At 41.2% G+C, this 17,827-nt stretch overlaps 1 protein-coding gene across 2 annotated transcripts in view; it reads right to left on the minus strand.

The window, feature by feature from the left end:
• Positions 1–15,477, minus strand: part of MTMR7 (myotubularin related protein 7) — a 96,763-nt gene extending 81,286 nt beyond the window's left edge. For both annotated transcript variants that reach the window (XM_079909512.1, XM_079909511.1), the window contains exon 1: positions 15,027–15,477. In XM_079909512.1, coding sequence (XP_079765638.1) covers positions 15,027–15,050 — 24 coding nt within the window. In that variant the 5' untranslated portion in view covers positions 15,051–15,477. The remainder of the gene's footprint in view (positions 1–15,026) is intronic.
• Positions 15,478–17,827: the final 2,350 nt, after the last annotated feature.

The following is a 17,827-nucleotide window of genomic DNA, read 5'->3' on the forward strand; positions in this document are numbered from 1 at the left end:
CAAGTGTCTATAACAGCTTTATTCCTAATTGCCAAAACGTGGAAGCAACTAAGATGTCCTTCAGTAAGTGAGTGAATAAACTCTGATACATCCACACAATGGCATATTATTCAGCACTAAAGAGAAATGAGCTATCAAGCCATGAAAAGATACGGAGGAAACTTAAATGCATATTAGAAGTGAAAGAAGCCAATCTCAAAAGGCTACATATGTATGATTTCAACCATATGACATTCTGAAAGAGATAAAATTATGGAGACACAAAAATAACAGAGGTTGCCAAGGGTTGGGAAGGGAGGGACGGATACGTGGGACACAGAGGATTTTTAGGGCAGTGAAGCTACTCTGGATGATACTACATTGAGGGATACATGTCATTATAAATCTGTGCAAACCCATAGAATGTACAACACCAAGACTGAACCCTAATAACCTATGGGCTTTGGATGATAATGACGTGTCAATGTAGGTTTATCAATTATAACAAATGAACCACTCTGGTGAGGGATACTGATTACGGGGGAGGCTATGCATGTCGGGGGGAGGGGTATACGAAAAATCTCTGTGCTTTCTGCTCAATATTGCTGTGAACCTAAAACTGCACCCAAAAAAAAAAAAAGTATTTAAAAAAAGGAAAGAATTTGCATAGATATTGCTCCAAGGAAGATACACAAATAGCCAATAAGCACATAAAAAGATGTTCAACATCATTAGCCATCAAGGAAATGCAAATCAAACAACAATATGAGACCATTTCACACCCACTAGGATAGCTATAACCAAAAAGACAGACAATAACAAGTGCTGGTGAGGATGCAAAGAAACTGGAACCCTCACACAACGCTGCTGGAACTATAAAATGGTGCAGCCTCTCTGGAAAACAGTCTCAAAAGATTAAACATACAGTTACCATGTGACCCAATAATTCTAGTCCTAGGTATATACCAAAGAGAACTGAAAACATACACAAAAAACTTGTATATAGGGCTTCCCTGGTGGCACAGTGGTTGAGAGTCCGCCTGCCGATGCAGGGGGCACAGGTTCGTGCCCCGGTCCAGGAAGATCCCACATGCCGCGGAGCAGCTAGGCCCGTGAGCCATGGCCGCTGACCCTGCGCGTCCAGAGCCTGTGCTCCGCAATGGGAGAGGCCACAACAGTGAGAGGCCCGCGTACCGCAAAAAAAAAAAACAAAAAAACAAAAAAACACAACCTGTATATAAGTGTTCATAGCAGCATTATTCATAATAAACAAAAAGTGGAAACAACCCAAATATTTATCAACTGATGAATGGATAAATAAATGTGGGTGAATATACACAATGGAATATTATTCAGCAATAAAAAGGAATGACATACTGATACAGGCTACAATATGGATGAATCTTGAAAATGTTATGCTAAGTGAAAGAAGCCAGTCATAATGGACTATATACTATAACATTCCATTTATATACAATGTCCAGAATAGGCAAATCTGTAGAAAGAAAAAGTACATTAGTGTTTGCAGGAGTGTGGGGAGACAGAAACTGGAACTGATGGGTATGAAGCTGGGTATTCATAATGGGTATGAAGTTTCTCTTGGGGGTGATGAAAATGTTCTGAAATTAGATAGACAGTAATGATGGTTACACAACACTGTGAATATAACAAAAACCACTGAACTGTACGCTTTAAAAGTGTGACTTTTATGGTTATGTGAATTACTTCTCATTTTAAAAAATTATGCCAAAAGTTAAAAAAGTCATAGGAAGTGGCAGAGTAAGAATTTAAACTGTGGTCACTTGACTTCAGAGTCACACTGTCACCCCCCCCACACACTACCACGCTAAAAGCTGATGTTCATTTGTCAAATTAAGCATAGGTGGAATTCATTCATTCATTCAACAAATTCACTCACTATTTATTCAGCACTGGTTATGTGTTAGGGAATGGTTTTGCTTGTTTTTTTTTTTTTTATTGTGGCAAAATACACGTAACATAAAATTTACCATTTTAAGTATATTCAAAGTGCTGTGTAACCACCACCGTTATCCCCAAACTTTTTCATCACTTGAAATGGAAACTTTACGTCTATTAAGTAATAACTTTCATTTTCCCTTACCCTAGCCCCTGTTAACCTTTATTCTACCTCTGTCTCTAAGAAGCTGCCCATTCTAGACATCTCATAGAAGTGGAATCACCCAATATTTGAAGCTTTTTGTCTGACTTATTTCACTCAGCAAAATGTCTCAAGGGTTCACGCATGCTGTGGTATATATCACAACTTTGTTCCTTTTAACGGCTACATAATATTCCATTATATGTATATACCACATTTTGTTTATCCATTCTTCTATTGCTGGACACTTGGATTGTTTCCATTCTTTGTCTATTGTGAGTAATGCAGTTATGAACACAGGAATACAAGTATCTGTTTGTGTCCCCGTTTTTAATACTTTTGGGCATGTATCTAGGAGCAGAATTGCTAGATCATACAGTAATTCTATGTTTAAGTTGTTGAGGGACTGCCAAACTGTTTTCCATAGCAGCTGCACCATTTAACATTCCCACCAGCCACGTCCGAGAGTTCCAATTTCTCTACATCCTTGCCAACACTTGTTATTTTTATTTATTTAACAAGAGCCATCCTAATGGGTATGAAGTGGTAGTCCAGAGTGGTTTTGAATTGCATTTCCCTAATAGCTAGTGATGTTGGACATCTTTTCATATGCTTTCATTTGTATATCTTCTTTAGAGAAATGTCTACTCAAGTCCTTTGCCCACTTTTTAATTGAGCTCCTTGATTTTTTTGTTATTGTTGAGTTATAAGTGTATTAGTTTGCTTTGTGAAAACAGATGAAACAAGACAAAGCAAAGCAGCATTTTTCATATTACAAAGGAACAATCTAGCATACCTTTAAATATTATATTCCTCTCATGCTGAGAAATGTATTTGTTTACTGTCCATCTTGATACATGATAGGCGAAGGTGGAAAAGAACAAAAATTAAACTATTGGGAGTAAATATATTATTTATGTACAAGATAGAAAATTCAATATTCAACTGAAAATAATTCAGGGTTAATTATTGCTTAAAAACAACGAGATCCATAGGGAACTCTGACCTAACTACAAGCATACGGCTTATGAGAAAATTTTCCAGAATATGTATTTATTGACTGAATTTATTTACATCAGACTATTTTCAAAAGGATTTGAGACCTTTATAAAGTGATAAAAAAGAAACAGTCCTATTAAAAAAGTATGCCACTCTTGTATTGCCATTCTGTAGTTCCTTAAGGGGGTTCCCTGATCCTATTAAGGAAATCGCTTCTATGTCTTAACAGGCATCTCAAACTCAGTTGTGTCCAAAACTGAGGCCCGGGTTCCCTCTCACCTCGCTTCCCATCTTCCCCTCCTGTAGCTGTTCCTGTCTCAGCAATCCACCCTTCCAGGGCGGGGGGCAAACAACCTTGGTGCTGTTCTTAACTCCTCTTTTTCTCTCCTCTCATCTCTACTCTGTCAGTAAATCCTTAGCACTCTACTTGTAAATATATTGTTTATTTCCACTTCCACTGCTACCCACCACCCCCTCTTTCCAGCTTTGCCTACCCTCCTACCTCCACCCAGTTTATTTTTGCTCAAGAGCCTGCTAAATGTTAACTCCGAGCTTGGATTCCTCCTGGGGATCTCCTCACAGCCAGGTGAAAGTCCGCACGTTCTCTGTCCCTGGTCCCCCTCAAAGCTCATTGCCCACGACTGCCCCATCCCTGCCCCTCACCCACCCTGTCTTCCTGTTCCTCCTTGAAAACTCCAAGCACATTCCTACTTCCAGACCCTCTGCTGTCCTTAGGTGAGCGGATGCCTTGCTCCCTCACTTCTAGGTCTCTGCTCAAGTGTCATTTTATCAGGAAGGCTGTATTATCAGCATATATCAATAACCACCCGAACTCACTCCCACCAACATCCCTCTTCTTGAATTTTGCTATTTTTCTTCATAGAATTTTCTCCATCTCACACACACACACACACACACACACACAGTGTATATCCCCTAATTAGAAAGCTACCTGGCAGCTACCTGCATTTACACAGTATAGAATGAATAGGGATTCTTAAGGTCTATGACACACCATGTGTTCTGTACCCACACCCAACTCGCACCCGAACAACCAGACTTCAACTAAACTTTTGCTAAACCTACTAGAAGTGAGGATTTCAAGAAATGCAGGTGGTTTTGAGGAATGCTTAAAAAACTCCTGCTTAACCACAAGTTGGAAAACTAAAGAAAAGGTAACTGCCGCTGTTACACGCTAGTGGCGTGTTTCACTGTAACGAACTTATCAGCCTTGCTTTTGAAGTGAGATAGTGTATTTGATTACACAGACTACCTCCCCAATATTGTCAAATATTGGGCAACGGAAGAGACTTTAACAATTGGGCAATAATCTGTCTTAAATCAAAGCAAAATGCTGACCTTGGTTCTTTCGATAAAACCAAACTGCAATAATAAGAAAAAACAAGGGGCATGTTTAATAATCCAGAGGCAGCCTCAAGGCAAGAATGTGAGCAGGGCTGCAGAAGGCCTCGCCCTGGGAGTGTAAAGCCAGACCGGAGTGAGAACCCAGACCACACTCTCTCCCACTCTCAACATCCAAACACAAGATAGCGTAGCTGCTGAGAAAACAAACTTTGCAGCTACACTGTCTGGTTCTGCATCCTCACTCTGCCCCTTTTAAGTTATTTCACCTCCGTTTCCTCATTTGCAAAATGGGGATAATAATACTACTTACACCTAATAGAGTTATTTCAAGGACTAATGAAATGAGTGCCTAGCACACAGCAAGTGCTACTGAAGGATTTTCTTTCACCAGTACTATTATTATATTGCTATTGTTACAAACAGCCACCAAAAGTATATTCAATCTCACCAATAAACAAAGCTATAGTATATAAATTAATGAGAAACCACACTTCACATATCATTCTCATAAGAATAAAGGAAAAAAGTTCCTCTGCTACACTGGCAAAGCAGACACAACTCTAGAGGAAAATCTAGCAGAAGATATCAAAAATCTTTAAGATACGTATAGAAATGGAACCCAAAATCACACTTTAGAAATTTAATCTGAGGCAACAGAGAGATCTGCCCAACAATTTAAATTCACTGATGTTTATCAGTTATTTGTTCTAGTGACGAAATGGAAGCAAATTTACTATCAAATAGTAAGTGATAATAAACTTGGTTAAAAGCTGTGAAATGCCTGAAATTTTAGTCTGCTTGCAACCTAACAAGTTAGCCTGCCGCAGTTTCATGGTTGCTGAGGGAAGACACAAGACTCCTGGGTCAGAAACAAAGGACTTCATTACTCTCTGCACACCAGGAAGCAGGAGCTCCACGTCTGCATCAGGTGCCTACACCCACCCCTCCCCACCTCCCCAGTCTGAGGGGAAACAGCAGCCCAGTGGATGCTGCACTCCGAGCAGCTCTGTGTCCCAGATGAGGACACTCAGAGCATCATACACGCCAATCTTATAAGAGGGCTGCTAGCAACCCTGACCAACCTTTGGCCCCGAGGAAAATGTTGTCTTTATTACCCGGACAGCAAACAAATCTGCCCTTTGCCCAAGGGAGAAACTATTTCTCTCTTCCAAGGCTGTTTACTATAAAATCACCCTTGAAAAGATAACCTCAGAACAAAAGAACAGAAATGTTTACAGGAGAATTAGCTGCCTCCCAACACTAAATAACTTATAATGCATCCACGCAATGTGAGACCATGTAGTTACAACAAATCACTTTTCAGAAGAATGTTTAATAAGGTGAGAAAAATATTTATGGTATACTGTGACATACAAAACACAGACTCTCACTCCCCAAATTACACACACACACAGGCACAGAGAGACAGAAAGAGAGAGGGAAAACAAATGTAATTTTGTTTTATAACACTTTTCCATTTTTATACAAAGAAAAGGGCTCACAATATACAAAGTTAACAGCAGTTCTTCTTGGGTATTGAGATTGTGCATGGCTTTTATTTTCTTTCTGCTTTTTTGAACTAAATTTTCTGTAATGTATTACCTTTTTAATCAGAAAAAAAGGGCTTTTAAAAAAATATACGTGGATATGACATCAAAAACACAAGTGACAAAAGAAAAACTGGGTAAGGTGGACTTCATCAAAATTCAAAACTTTTGTGTTTCAAAGGACACCATGAAGACAGTGAAAAAAAACCTGACAGAACGGGAGAAGACGTTTGTAAGTCATATATCTGATTAGGGACTTATATCCATAATATATGAAGAACTTTTGCAACTCGATAATTAAAAAAGACAAATAATCCAATTAAAAAATGAACAAAGGATCTGAATAGAGAGCTCTCCAAAGAAAATATACAAATGGTCATTAAGCATATGAAAAGATGCTCAAAATAATCAGTCATTAGGGAAATGCAAACCAAAACCATGATCAATACCACTTCACACCCACTAGGATGAATAAAAGAGACAGACGATAACAAGTGTTAGCAGGGATACTAAAAAACTGGAACCTTCACACATTGTTGGTGGGATCTTAAAATGGTATAGTCACTTCCAGAAAACAGACTGGCAGTTAAATATATATACAAATATATATACATACTATACACACACACACAAACAACAATTATTGAAATGGAGAAAGATATAAATAGATAATTGAGGAAAGTAATAAAATAGTCAATAAACATATTTTTGAAAATGCTTCAACCTCACTAGAAATAAAAAAAAATGTACCATGAAATAACACAGTGCTATTCCCCCTTTAACAAATATTTTTCAAATAATTAAGCAATGGTACAGTGAGAAAGACACTATGCCCTATTTCTGAAAATTGATATATTTTTGGAAAGTCATTAGGCAACATATATTAACCATAAAATTGTTCATCTTCCATGACACAGTAATTCCATCTAGGGCTCTAGCCTATATGCAAATAATAATTAATAAATAAGATATTCTTCATTATATTATTGGAACAGCCTTATGGGGAAATGGTTAATGCGATAATGACATTTCCATAGGATAAAAAAATCACATAGTCTTCTAAAAAGCATATTTTCAAAGACCACAATAAGGTAAATGAAAAGAAGCACACTACAAAATTGAATTGGGTGATCCTAAATTTCTAAACAAGCAAATAAAAAGTGTGAGTATTCATGCAAAGAAAAAAAAATATCAGAAGGAAATATACTCACATATTAACAGTGGTTAATTTCCATATTCTTCCTATTAAGGAATTAAAAGTAAATATACTTTTATAACCTGAAAGTGTATACTTTTTAAAATAAAGATGAAAGAGATAACACTTAGTGCCGATGGTATAATGACAGTGAATGACACAGAGAAAGCCAATCTTCTCATGACTCTACTGATCTCTATCACAGAGAGATCTTGCAAATGACATCACTATTTTCAAATGGGGGTATGGAATTTTGAATTATAAGCTGGTGAGTTTGACATTAAATCTAGGCAAGATTCTAAAACGGCTTCTTTAATGGAATTTTGTATGAACCTAGAAAAGGAAACTATCAGTCAGCAGGAGGATTCACTCCATCATTCGCAGGCTACTCAGTTTTTTCTTTGACGAGCTGTTTGGAGAGGTGATGGAAGCCAAGTTTATCAAACGGTAAATGGCACCAAGCTGGGGCAACTAGTGTATCTGTTATCAGGATGGAGAACCTGAGAGAGAGGGTGAACTTAAGCTACTAAGAAGTCACATCTGCCTAATTTAGCTTCTTCCCTGGATAAGATCACGGATGAGGTAATAATAGAGGGCAAGGCTGTTAAATAGTGGATGGTACCCGACTGAGAGGAATAGCAGATGTATATCAGGATCCAAAAACAGTGTTAGGGATTAAGCGAGAAGCTAAATCCAATGAGATAACATTCAACAAAGCTAAGTGTAAGATACTATCATGCAAGGAAAAGACAGGGGAGACTTGACTTCACAGCTCAGTGTGTGGAGACCACTTTAGGGCTCTCTTCCACAGGCCGCTGAGCTGTGGCTCGAGGATATTTAAATTTAAAAAATAGTTAGCAAACTTTACTCTCTCCCAGTTCAACAAAACCTGAAGTAATCATATACTTTTTTTAACTCATTGAGTAAAGTAACCAGGATATAAAGGGACTTAAAACCAAGCCACTGGTTGGTTGCCAGAAAAGCAGGGCTAAGCCAACTACTTAGGTGAGAGGGAAGGATTATGGAGGTGGTGGCATCCTAGGAAATCCTCGAAGGGCCATTTCCTGGAAGGAGGGTTGATGTATTGGGGAACATTCCAGGGGACAGAGCTAGACCCAATTACTAAAAACTACAGTGAGCCAGATTCTGACTCAATATAAGGAAAACTTCCTACTGGCTAGAGCTGTCCATGGTCAGCGTGGATTGCCAAGGGACACAGCAAGTTCTCAGAATCAGAAGTAGGGAGCTCGGGCCAGCTGGGCACTGGGCTCAGAGGAAATTCAGACAGGATTCTAGTCTATTCTCCCCTCAGATGCCTGAAACACATTCATGTCTTTGCTAACGAGAGTCATCCAGACTCTGCTTAAGACACATGTAATCCTTCAAGAGATAAACTAATTTCTCTTCTATAACAGGTATAATTGTGGTAAAGAACTTCTCTATACGGAGCCAAGACCTTCTCCTCCGCAGTCCCTTCATTTCTGCTCGCTGGGACTATAAAGAGTTTTTCTAAACCCTGGACCATAAAGAAGCTTTCCAACACTGAAAGATATCACGTAATGAGAATCCTTATAAAGACTGTTCCTACTCTCATCATTCCACTCTGGGCAATAATTAATTGAGAAAACTGTACCAGGTATTCTCCTAGGGGCACAAAACCCACATCCCTATGAGTGGATACAGTTTAAGCAAACCCTACTCAAATGAATAATATGCAACCATTAAAACAATAAGTAGGGAGACGACATCTGAATAGAAAATATATATACAAAATAATGGTGGGCAAAAATTTCAATAAGAGAGCTAAAGCATGCTATTTTCAACTATATAAAAAGGGCATGTTATCACAAATTAGAATTGAATTTGGAGTGATGTAAATATAACTTCATCTCATTAGGTTGTTTTTCTAAGAAACTGTTTAAATGTATAACAATAAAAATCTATACTCCCTTTCTTTTTTTTTTTTTTTTTGGGGGGGTACGCGGGCCTCTCCCTGTTGTGGCCTCTCCCGTTGCGGAGCACAGGCTCCGGACGCGCAGGCTCAGCGGCCATGGCTCATGGGCCCAGCCACTCCAGGGCATGTGGGATCTTCCTGGACCGGGGCACGAACCTGTGTCCCCTGCATCAGCAGGCGGACTCTCAACCACTGCACCACCAGGGAAACCCTATACTCCCTTTTGATGTAAACCTAACAATAAAAATCTATACTCCCTTTTGATGTAAACCTCTCTCTTCACCCATTTAAACAATTAGTCCTAAAGTGCCTAGGTTCTGAATACTACATAAATCATTCTAGATTATTAGATGTATATTTAAAGAAAAAAGATTTAGTTGTATAATATGTAAGATGTACTCATAAGTTTCCTCAAATATTAAAGTTACTATATGACCCAGTAATTCCACTTCCAGAGATACACCCAAGAGAACTGGAAAGTTATGTTCTCCCAAAAAACAAGTATATGAGTGTTCATGTGCAGTGCTATTCATAATAAACAAAAAAGTGGAAATAACCCAAATGCCCATCCACTGACGAAAGGATAAACAGAATGTGGTATATCCACAAAAAGGAATATTATTCTGCAATAAAAAAGGAATGAAGCCCCAACACCTACTACAAGTTGGATGAACCCAGGAAGGGTTATGCTAAATGAAGCAAGTCACAAATGGCCACAAATTATATTACTCATCTATGTGAACTGCCCAGAATAGGCAAATCTAATAGAGACAGGAAGTAGACTAGTGCTGCCAAGGGCTGGAGTAGGGAACGAGGACTGACTACTAATAGGTACTAGGTTTCTTTGGGAGTGATGAAAATGTTCCCAATTAGACAGTGGTGAGAGGTACACCACACAAATATACCAAAAAACACTGAAATGGGGCTTCCCTGGTGGCACAGTGGTTGAGAGTCCGCCTGCCGATGCAGAGGACACGGGTTCGTGTCCCGGTCCGGGAAGATCCCACATGCCGCGGAGCGGCTGGGCCCGTGAGCCATGGCCACTGAGCCTGCGCTCCGCAACAGGAGAGGCCACAAACACTGAAATGTACACTTTAAAATGGCTAAATGGTGAATTTTATGTTATTTTAATTCTGTCTCATTAAAACAATATATAATGACAAAAGACATATCATTATATATATGCTATATATTTTATAAAATATATTGACATCCACAAGTACTTATTACTATTAGAAGACTGACAATATGGTACCTAGCATGGGTACAATGCACAAAAGGCCTGGATTACTAAAGAAAATATTAAAAACTGAAGGGCTGAAATTAAGAATCACTCATTCCTTCTATTATCCAATTCTTAATTTATTTACTGTGTGCTTACTTGGTGCCAGAAACTATGTTAGATGCTGTGGATACAGGGGTGAACAAGATGTGGTCCTCACCTTCACAGGGCTCCTGGTCTAAAAGGGGAGCTTGACATGAAACAAATAATCACTTGCATATATATATAACATGTATGTAACAAGGGGCATAAGGTGAAATATGGGTTCCATGACAGAATATATCAATAACAGGCAGCCCTGATTTAGATGGAGAATTGGGCAATACCTTCCTGAGGAAATTATATTTAATCTGAAACTATGAAGATGAGACATTTAGGCAGGTGAAGAGCAGGGGGATAAGAGTATCCTCTGGATGGAACAGCAATGCAGAAGTCCTGAGGCAGAAAAGAACCTGTCACATGTGAGAAACCCACGAAGGCTAGCTGTGATCAGAGGGTGGTGAGTAAGAAGACGACTGTCACAGAATGAGGCTGAGAAGTAAACATGGGTCTGTCCAGGCAGGCCACTCTGGGGATTCTCACTCTATATCCTGGGTACAAAGGGAAGCCACCCAAGAATTTCAGCAGGGAAGTAACATGACCAATTTGTGTCATAAAAGCATCACCCAGGCTCCCTCTGTGGAGGAGGGATGGGAGAAAAGCAAAGAGGAACCAGTTAGGAGGCTGTGAGAGTAACGGCTCAGACCAGGGATGGGGGTGGAAAGGAACAAAAGGCATTTTCAAGGTCTATTTGGAGTTTTGGAGGTCATCACATATTCTATTTTACAACTCAAATTTACATGTGTGGGAAAAAAATGTCTTCCAGAAAGACCAAAACATAAAAAGTAGAGATTACTTCACCAGGTTCCTAGACACATTAGCATCTATCCGATACTAACCCAAACCCTACAAAACACTTTAAGTTACTTCTAAAAGCCCTGAAGGCTTTATATATAACTAAGTAACACATGAACCCAAATTATCCCTAAGTTTCTTGCAGGGTTTTTTCTTACCAGCAAGTCTTCAGAGTGGCAGAGAAAACCAGACAGAGAAGTAGAAACAAAAAGTTCACTGTGATGCAATACAGGTAATGCTTGGTGTCCTAACTTAAACCCAACTGCAAACTAGCTCCTCCCTGGAACATTTTCTTTTTCTTATACGGGAACCATTCCGGGAGAGAAACACCCTGCTTAGTATACGCTCTGTTAAAGGCTTCTGTTAAACACACACACACACACACACACACACACACGCACGCGCGCACACACACACACACACACACACACCAGCAAGAAAGATGTGCAAAGCATCCAGATTATACATGGGTATCTCTCTCCTTACACTGCACTCCAGAGACTGAAGCAGAGTACAGAGGCTGTGATGATATCGCACAGCTTACAAAGAGTAAATGAATGACTTCACTGTAATAGGAAAACAACTGTACATTATACATGCATTTCCTTTCCTCTTAAAATAAACCCCTGCCAGCCACATGGTAAATACACTTCAAACTCGAGTGTGTACCCCTCACAAGCCACCTAAGACGTGAAATCGTACAATATAAGACAAGCTATCTATTCAGCACCCCCATGATATAATGGAAGCCCAGAACAAAGACGAATATGACCATCAAAAATTATACATTTTACAACACAAGCTCTGTAAGTAGTACGGTCCCTTTTCATTTATACTGTGAAAATTAGTATTGCACTTAAAAATGTAAAATGAAATTGTTTAAAATACCGAATCACTATGTTGTGTAACAAGAACTAACGCAGTGATGTAGGGCAATTACACCTCAAAACAAACAAACAAACTCATAGAAAGAGAGACCCAATCTGTGGTTACCAGCGGGGCAGGCTGAAGGAAGGTGGTCAAAAGGTACAAACTTCCAGTTATAAGATAAATCAGTACTAGAGATGGAATGGATAACATGATACATATAATTTACACTGCTGTATGTTATACATGAAAGTTAAGATAATAAATTCTAAGAGTTCCCATCACAAGAAAAAATTTTTTTCTATTTCTTTAATTTTCTATCTAAATGATGATGGATGGTCATCAATTTATTGTGGCAATCATTCTATGATGTATGTAAGTCAAATCATTATGCTGTACACCTTAAACTTATCCAGTGCTGTATGTCGATTCTATCTCAATAAAACAGGAAGTGAAAAATAAAAATTTTTTAATTGTTTTAAAAATGTAAAATAAAATGATACTGTTTAACCTCAGGGAATCATGTCATGTCATCATTTCTATCTTTATCGCTGTTAGGCTTTCAGCATCTTTGAGGGAGTAATGATTTATTACAATATACCATATTTACACAACTGCCTGACAGCATCTCCAACGCTCCTGCATGTTAAGACTCAGCTCTTCGGGCTTCCCTGGTGGCGCAGAGGTTGGGACTCCGCCTGCCGATGCAGGGAACACGGGTTCGTGCCCTGGTCCGGGAAGATCCCACATGCGGCACAGCGGCTGGGCCCGTGAGCCATGGCCGCTGAGCCTGTGTGTCCGGAGCCTGTGCTCCGTAATGGGAGAGGCCGCAACAGTGAGAGGCCCGCGTGCCACAAAAAAAAAATTAAAAAAAAAAAAAAAAGACTCAGCTCTTCTAAGAAGCCTTCCCTCACCCTTTATGGTAGAGCTGATCCTCCATCCATTGCCCTCTCTGCCCACTGTCCCTTGTACACATCTCTCTCCAGATTTACAACTGCCTCCGTTCCAGGCCAGGAGCTCCCTGGTCTGGAGCTTCACAGAGCTCACACAGGAGCTTCTCACAGGAAAGGTTCTCCAATGCTTGTGGAATGAAATGAATGAATAACTGGATTGGATCCCCCCCCAACCTCTGTAGCTTTTAATTTTTTTCCACCTGCATTATCCTAAACGTTCATGACTCTCAACTCAGTGAAATTTCAGACAATTATCCATTTCCCCCCATTTCCTTCTGTTTCCTGACAGAAGATTTATGGTACAGGGTGTTTATGAAAACGGGTTTTAAGAACAAGTGAGAATATTGCTTGATGTTCAGGTTTGCACACATGGCTTTGTAGAGAATGAGTTTGAATAAGGATGAGAAAAGGCCTTTACTCCCAAAATTCATATTCCATAGGAAGAAAAGCACTCAGTGTCATGTCACCCTATCACTACTGACATTCACATCAGACATCATTTTTATCAAGAGCCCCCTTCATCATGACAAAGAAAGGATGCCCCTGGCAAGGGCAGAGGGAGTTCATGAGTTAAATTCCTCATTCCAGAATAAATTATTTAGCACCACTTAAACCCTGAAAGCTCTGAGCCACCTATCCTGCGGTTTACGGCACTCTCCTCTAAGTTTACAATTTCCCGATTGTGAAGCAACAATTTAATTCCATGGTGCAAAATCAATACAACTTAACTTTACTGTTGGAACTCACATTATGTGGCAAACTGAAAGATTTTATTCTTCCATTGACATAAGACAATCGTAAAGCTGCCTTTATAAAGAGAAACCATTCCGGAATTTAGGAATGAATTTTTCTTACTGGACTTACTGCACAGCAATGGCCCCATGAGATGAATACGATCCCTGGGGCCTCCTAAGTTCCGCCCACTCAGGCCCAGCTTTGACTTCACTGTCAGGACCTAGATTTTGAACAGAAGATCATCCCGGAAACGCAAGGCGCTATAGTGGTAGTAACAAGAGACAGCCAATAGGTTCCTGAAATAGGTTTTGTCACTAATTTAGGGTTTTTATCAGAAATGTCGATCACTTTTTTCGCCCTAAATTTTATTACTAGTACAACCATGAATAGTAAAGTTTGGTACAGGGGTCAACGTTTCCAGTGTTATTTAACTGAAATGATCTGGGACCAGTCGCTTTTGTTGAGTTGGCAAGATCTGGTGTTGTTTAAAACAGACCAGTGGACGAATCTGTAAGCTGCAACCCACTGGAAAAGGCAAGAAGATGGAAGGATTGATAATATTCAGCCTACAGCGAACACTGATCATCTGCTCGGTGCAAGGTCCACTGCAGCTGATAGCCTGAAGACCAAGAAGCAGAAGGGCGAGTTGGGCGGGTCTGAACCCTTAGATTCAACAAGCTTCCCGAGTGCATTCAACGCACCTGCACGTAACTCGTTTCCTTGCACCTGTTATTAGGAAGGCTTGTTTCTCTTTCAACTGCTCAGAGCAGCCAACAGAAAAAAAAAATTTTTTAAAGCAGCAACCTAGTGCTAGACCAGAAGGAAGCGTTTATCAGCCTATCAGCAGCCCCATTACTCTACTGGCAGTTAGGCTTCCCTCCCGTCCAGCCCTCTGTCCACTGAGCATCCCCAAGGACAAGAGGTTAGATCCAGCAGCAGCCAAGGCTAGGCCTGTGAGGCAGCAAGAGGAAGCCCAGCCTCCCGGCGAAGCGGGAGAGGCTCCGGCGCCGCCTCCTCCCTCGCTCGCTCGCGGTGCCAGTTCGGTCTGCGCCGGACAGGGAAGCCGGGCCTCCAGCCGGCTCAGCATCCTTCCTCTTGCTCCCGCTCTCCCTCCCCGCCCGCGCCCGTAGCACCAACCTTGGGCGTGCGGATGTGCTCCATGGCGAGCCCGCGTCTGCTGGTCCCGGGCGGGTGAGGCCTCACGTACCTGCGCGAGTCTGCAGCGCGGCGGGAGGGACGCGGGGAGGGGGCTTCGCGCCCGGGAGCGGGCGGGTCTCGGGCTTAGCTCCGCCCTCAGGTGCGGCGGCGCCCGCGCGAGGCAGGCGTGCGGGGCCCGGGGCGCCCGCGCGGCCCTAGAGCGCGCGGTCCTAGAGTGCGCGTCTCTGCGCCACTGCCACCTGCACCGCCTGTCGCCGCCCCGCCCCGCCCCTTGCCTGGCTGCCTGGCTGGGGTCGCGGGAGCCGCTCGCTTCCTCTGAAGAAGGGCAGCCAGCGTAAGACTGTCGGGTTACTGTTCCCCGAGACACAATGGGGGCCTTGCGGTGGGTGTGCCCTCTTGAGGAGAGATGGGACCGAGCGCTGCTCCACACCGCCCATGGGCTTCCTTCCAGAGCGTCCCAGGATAGGTGGGACTTCAGGGTGGGGCGGGAAAAAGGCTGCCACAAACACTCCAGATCCAGTGTGGCCTCTTGGGCCCTGTCTGTATATTTCATCATAGGCGGCAGAGCATTTGGGATGAAGGTGGAAATAGCAACAGTGTTAGCGCCCGAGAAAGTGCTGTTCAGGCAGGCATCTCACATCAACCTGTGACTTTACCGTTGGAAGAGACACTTTACCTTGGCACAGTACTGGATGCTCATTTGACATCTTCACTTAGCTCTAACTAACTGAACTGTAAGATATAGATAACAAAGCATCCATTATAAAGCATCATTCTTCCATTTATGATATTAAGAGTAGTTGTTGCCACTGTTAGTACTAAGCCATTTGGAAAAGCCAAAGGGAAGAAATGCGCGCCACCCACCCCCGCCTTTTTTTCTTGCAAACCTGTGTGTAAAGGTTTACCATAACTAATTATTTCATAAAACTCTTCGTAGTTCTTAGAATAATATCTATCCAATTTTTTCCTAGCTCTTACTCATCTCTCTTTTACCTGGATTGTAAATTCTTTGGCTGTAGACATTGGTTTTTTTTTAATCTCTTTTTGTCCAGTCCATGGTAGGCACATTGCAACCTTCCAAATAAATGTTTATTTAATCAATACAGTATTGCATTTTTCAAATTTCCAGGTCCCCTTCACATATCTTTTATCATTTCATCCTCCTTCCACTCTGGGGGGCAATTAGGACAAGTTCAGTAAACTGATGTTTGCATATGGCAAAACTGACCCAGAGTATAATTTCTTGTTACTAAAAAACACCAGGAATAGCGTCAGGAGCACTCTGGTTCCAATTCAGCCTCTGACCTCATTCCACTTATTAGGATAAGTTAACACAGAATAAGCTAGAAATAAAATAACAATAGGGAAAAATTCTCTATAAGTAAACATTTGGGTTTGAACTAACAGTTCTCTGAGGAATCCTCCTTGACTTGACCCCCAGCCCCGATCGCTATCCAGCTTATTAGATCACAAGCTGTGTTGACCCCAGACAGCCACTCTGCTCTTTCTCACTTTCTCTGCACTGCCTCATGCCCCCATGTTTCACAGCTTCTCTGAACCACCACCCAGTGGGGCAGAAGAGATTGAACAAAGCAGCAAGAGCTGGTGGGCAGTGGAGTGAGAGAAGCTAGAATACACGTTGATCCTAAGTAGGGCAGAAAGTGAAACCAGCCATTCATTTAGTTAAGAATCACTGAGATTAATTTACTGACGGTCATGCACAAGGTACCATGGCAGATGCTGGGAAATGGAAGGGAGACCCAGAGGAGGAGGATACCAAGTTCCATAACAGTGATATGGATAACACCAAGGAAGTGAAAAGTAGACCAGTAGGATGGCAACAGAGCATGTGGAAATGCCAAAAGTAGCCTCAAGGAGATTGACCTGCTTCCTACATTTTCCATGTTAATTATATGGAAAATAATAGGTGAACTCAGGATCATATACCTAATGCCTAAAGTTTGCTCCTGTTGCATTTGTTATGAACCAAGGGTCATGTGGATAAATGTTGCACCTCTGAGTGTTCACAGAGCAGAAATCTCTCCATCTGGCACCAGAACCAAGAAGTAAGAAGGGGAGAAAAAAATGTATTCTTCTAACACTGCGTGATTTGCAGAGGGATCCGCATCCAGATTTATAGCACATCAATTTACTTTTTACACCACAGAGTCACTTTGCCCAGTGGGTTGGAAGATGGCTATTTTTTTTTAAGCTAGCATTTGTGAATCCTGGATGGAAAATTCAACAAAACTATTTTCACCATCAAGCAAAACATCAGACAATAAGGTTAAGACCTAGTTACCTGCATATTCGTCAAACTACTTCTTCCCTTGACAGCACACAATATAGTTGCCCTCATTTTACCTTTAGTGCTCATGCTTCAGTGCTTTTCTACCTCTGTGAAAATGGTAGATATTTAATTCTCCTTTCCCTCACGGGCACACAGGAGACTATGCTTCCCCACTCTATTACTGTTGGGTGGGACCGTGGACCAGGGCCGTGGAAAGTGACCTGTGTCATTTTGAAGCCAAAGTTCTGCAAAACCTCTGTGGCCCTCCAGCTTTCTCTTCCCTTGCCTTGTTCTTTGGAGATCTTATCTTGAAATTATAGAGAAAATAATGATGATAAATTCACTCTGAGTATATAATGTGACTGTGGCCACAAACTATTCAGCATTAGATTGACATGAAGAGAAAAACAGGCTGTTTCTCCAAGTCATTACTTGGAAGGGAGCTACTCTGAAGTGTCACAGCAGATTCTTTTGAGTGAAAAGAACAGCT

This window comes from Stenella coeruleoalba, assembly GCF_951394435.1.
Source record: "Stenella coeruleoalba genome assembly, chromosome: 21".
NCBI classification, from domain to species: domain Eukaryota; kingdom Metazoa; phylum Chordata; class Mammalia; order Artiodactyla; family Delphinidae; genus Stenella; species Stenella coeruleoalba.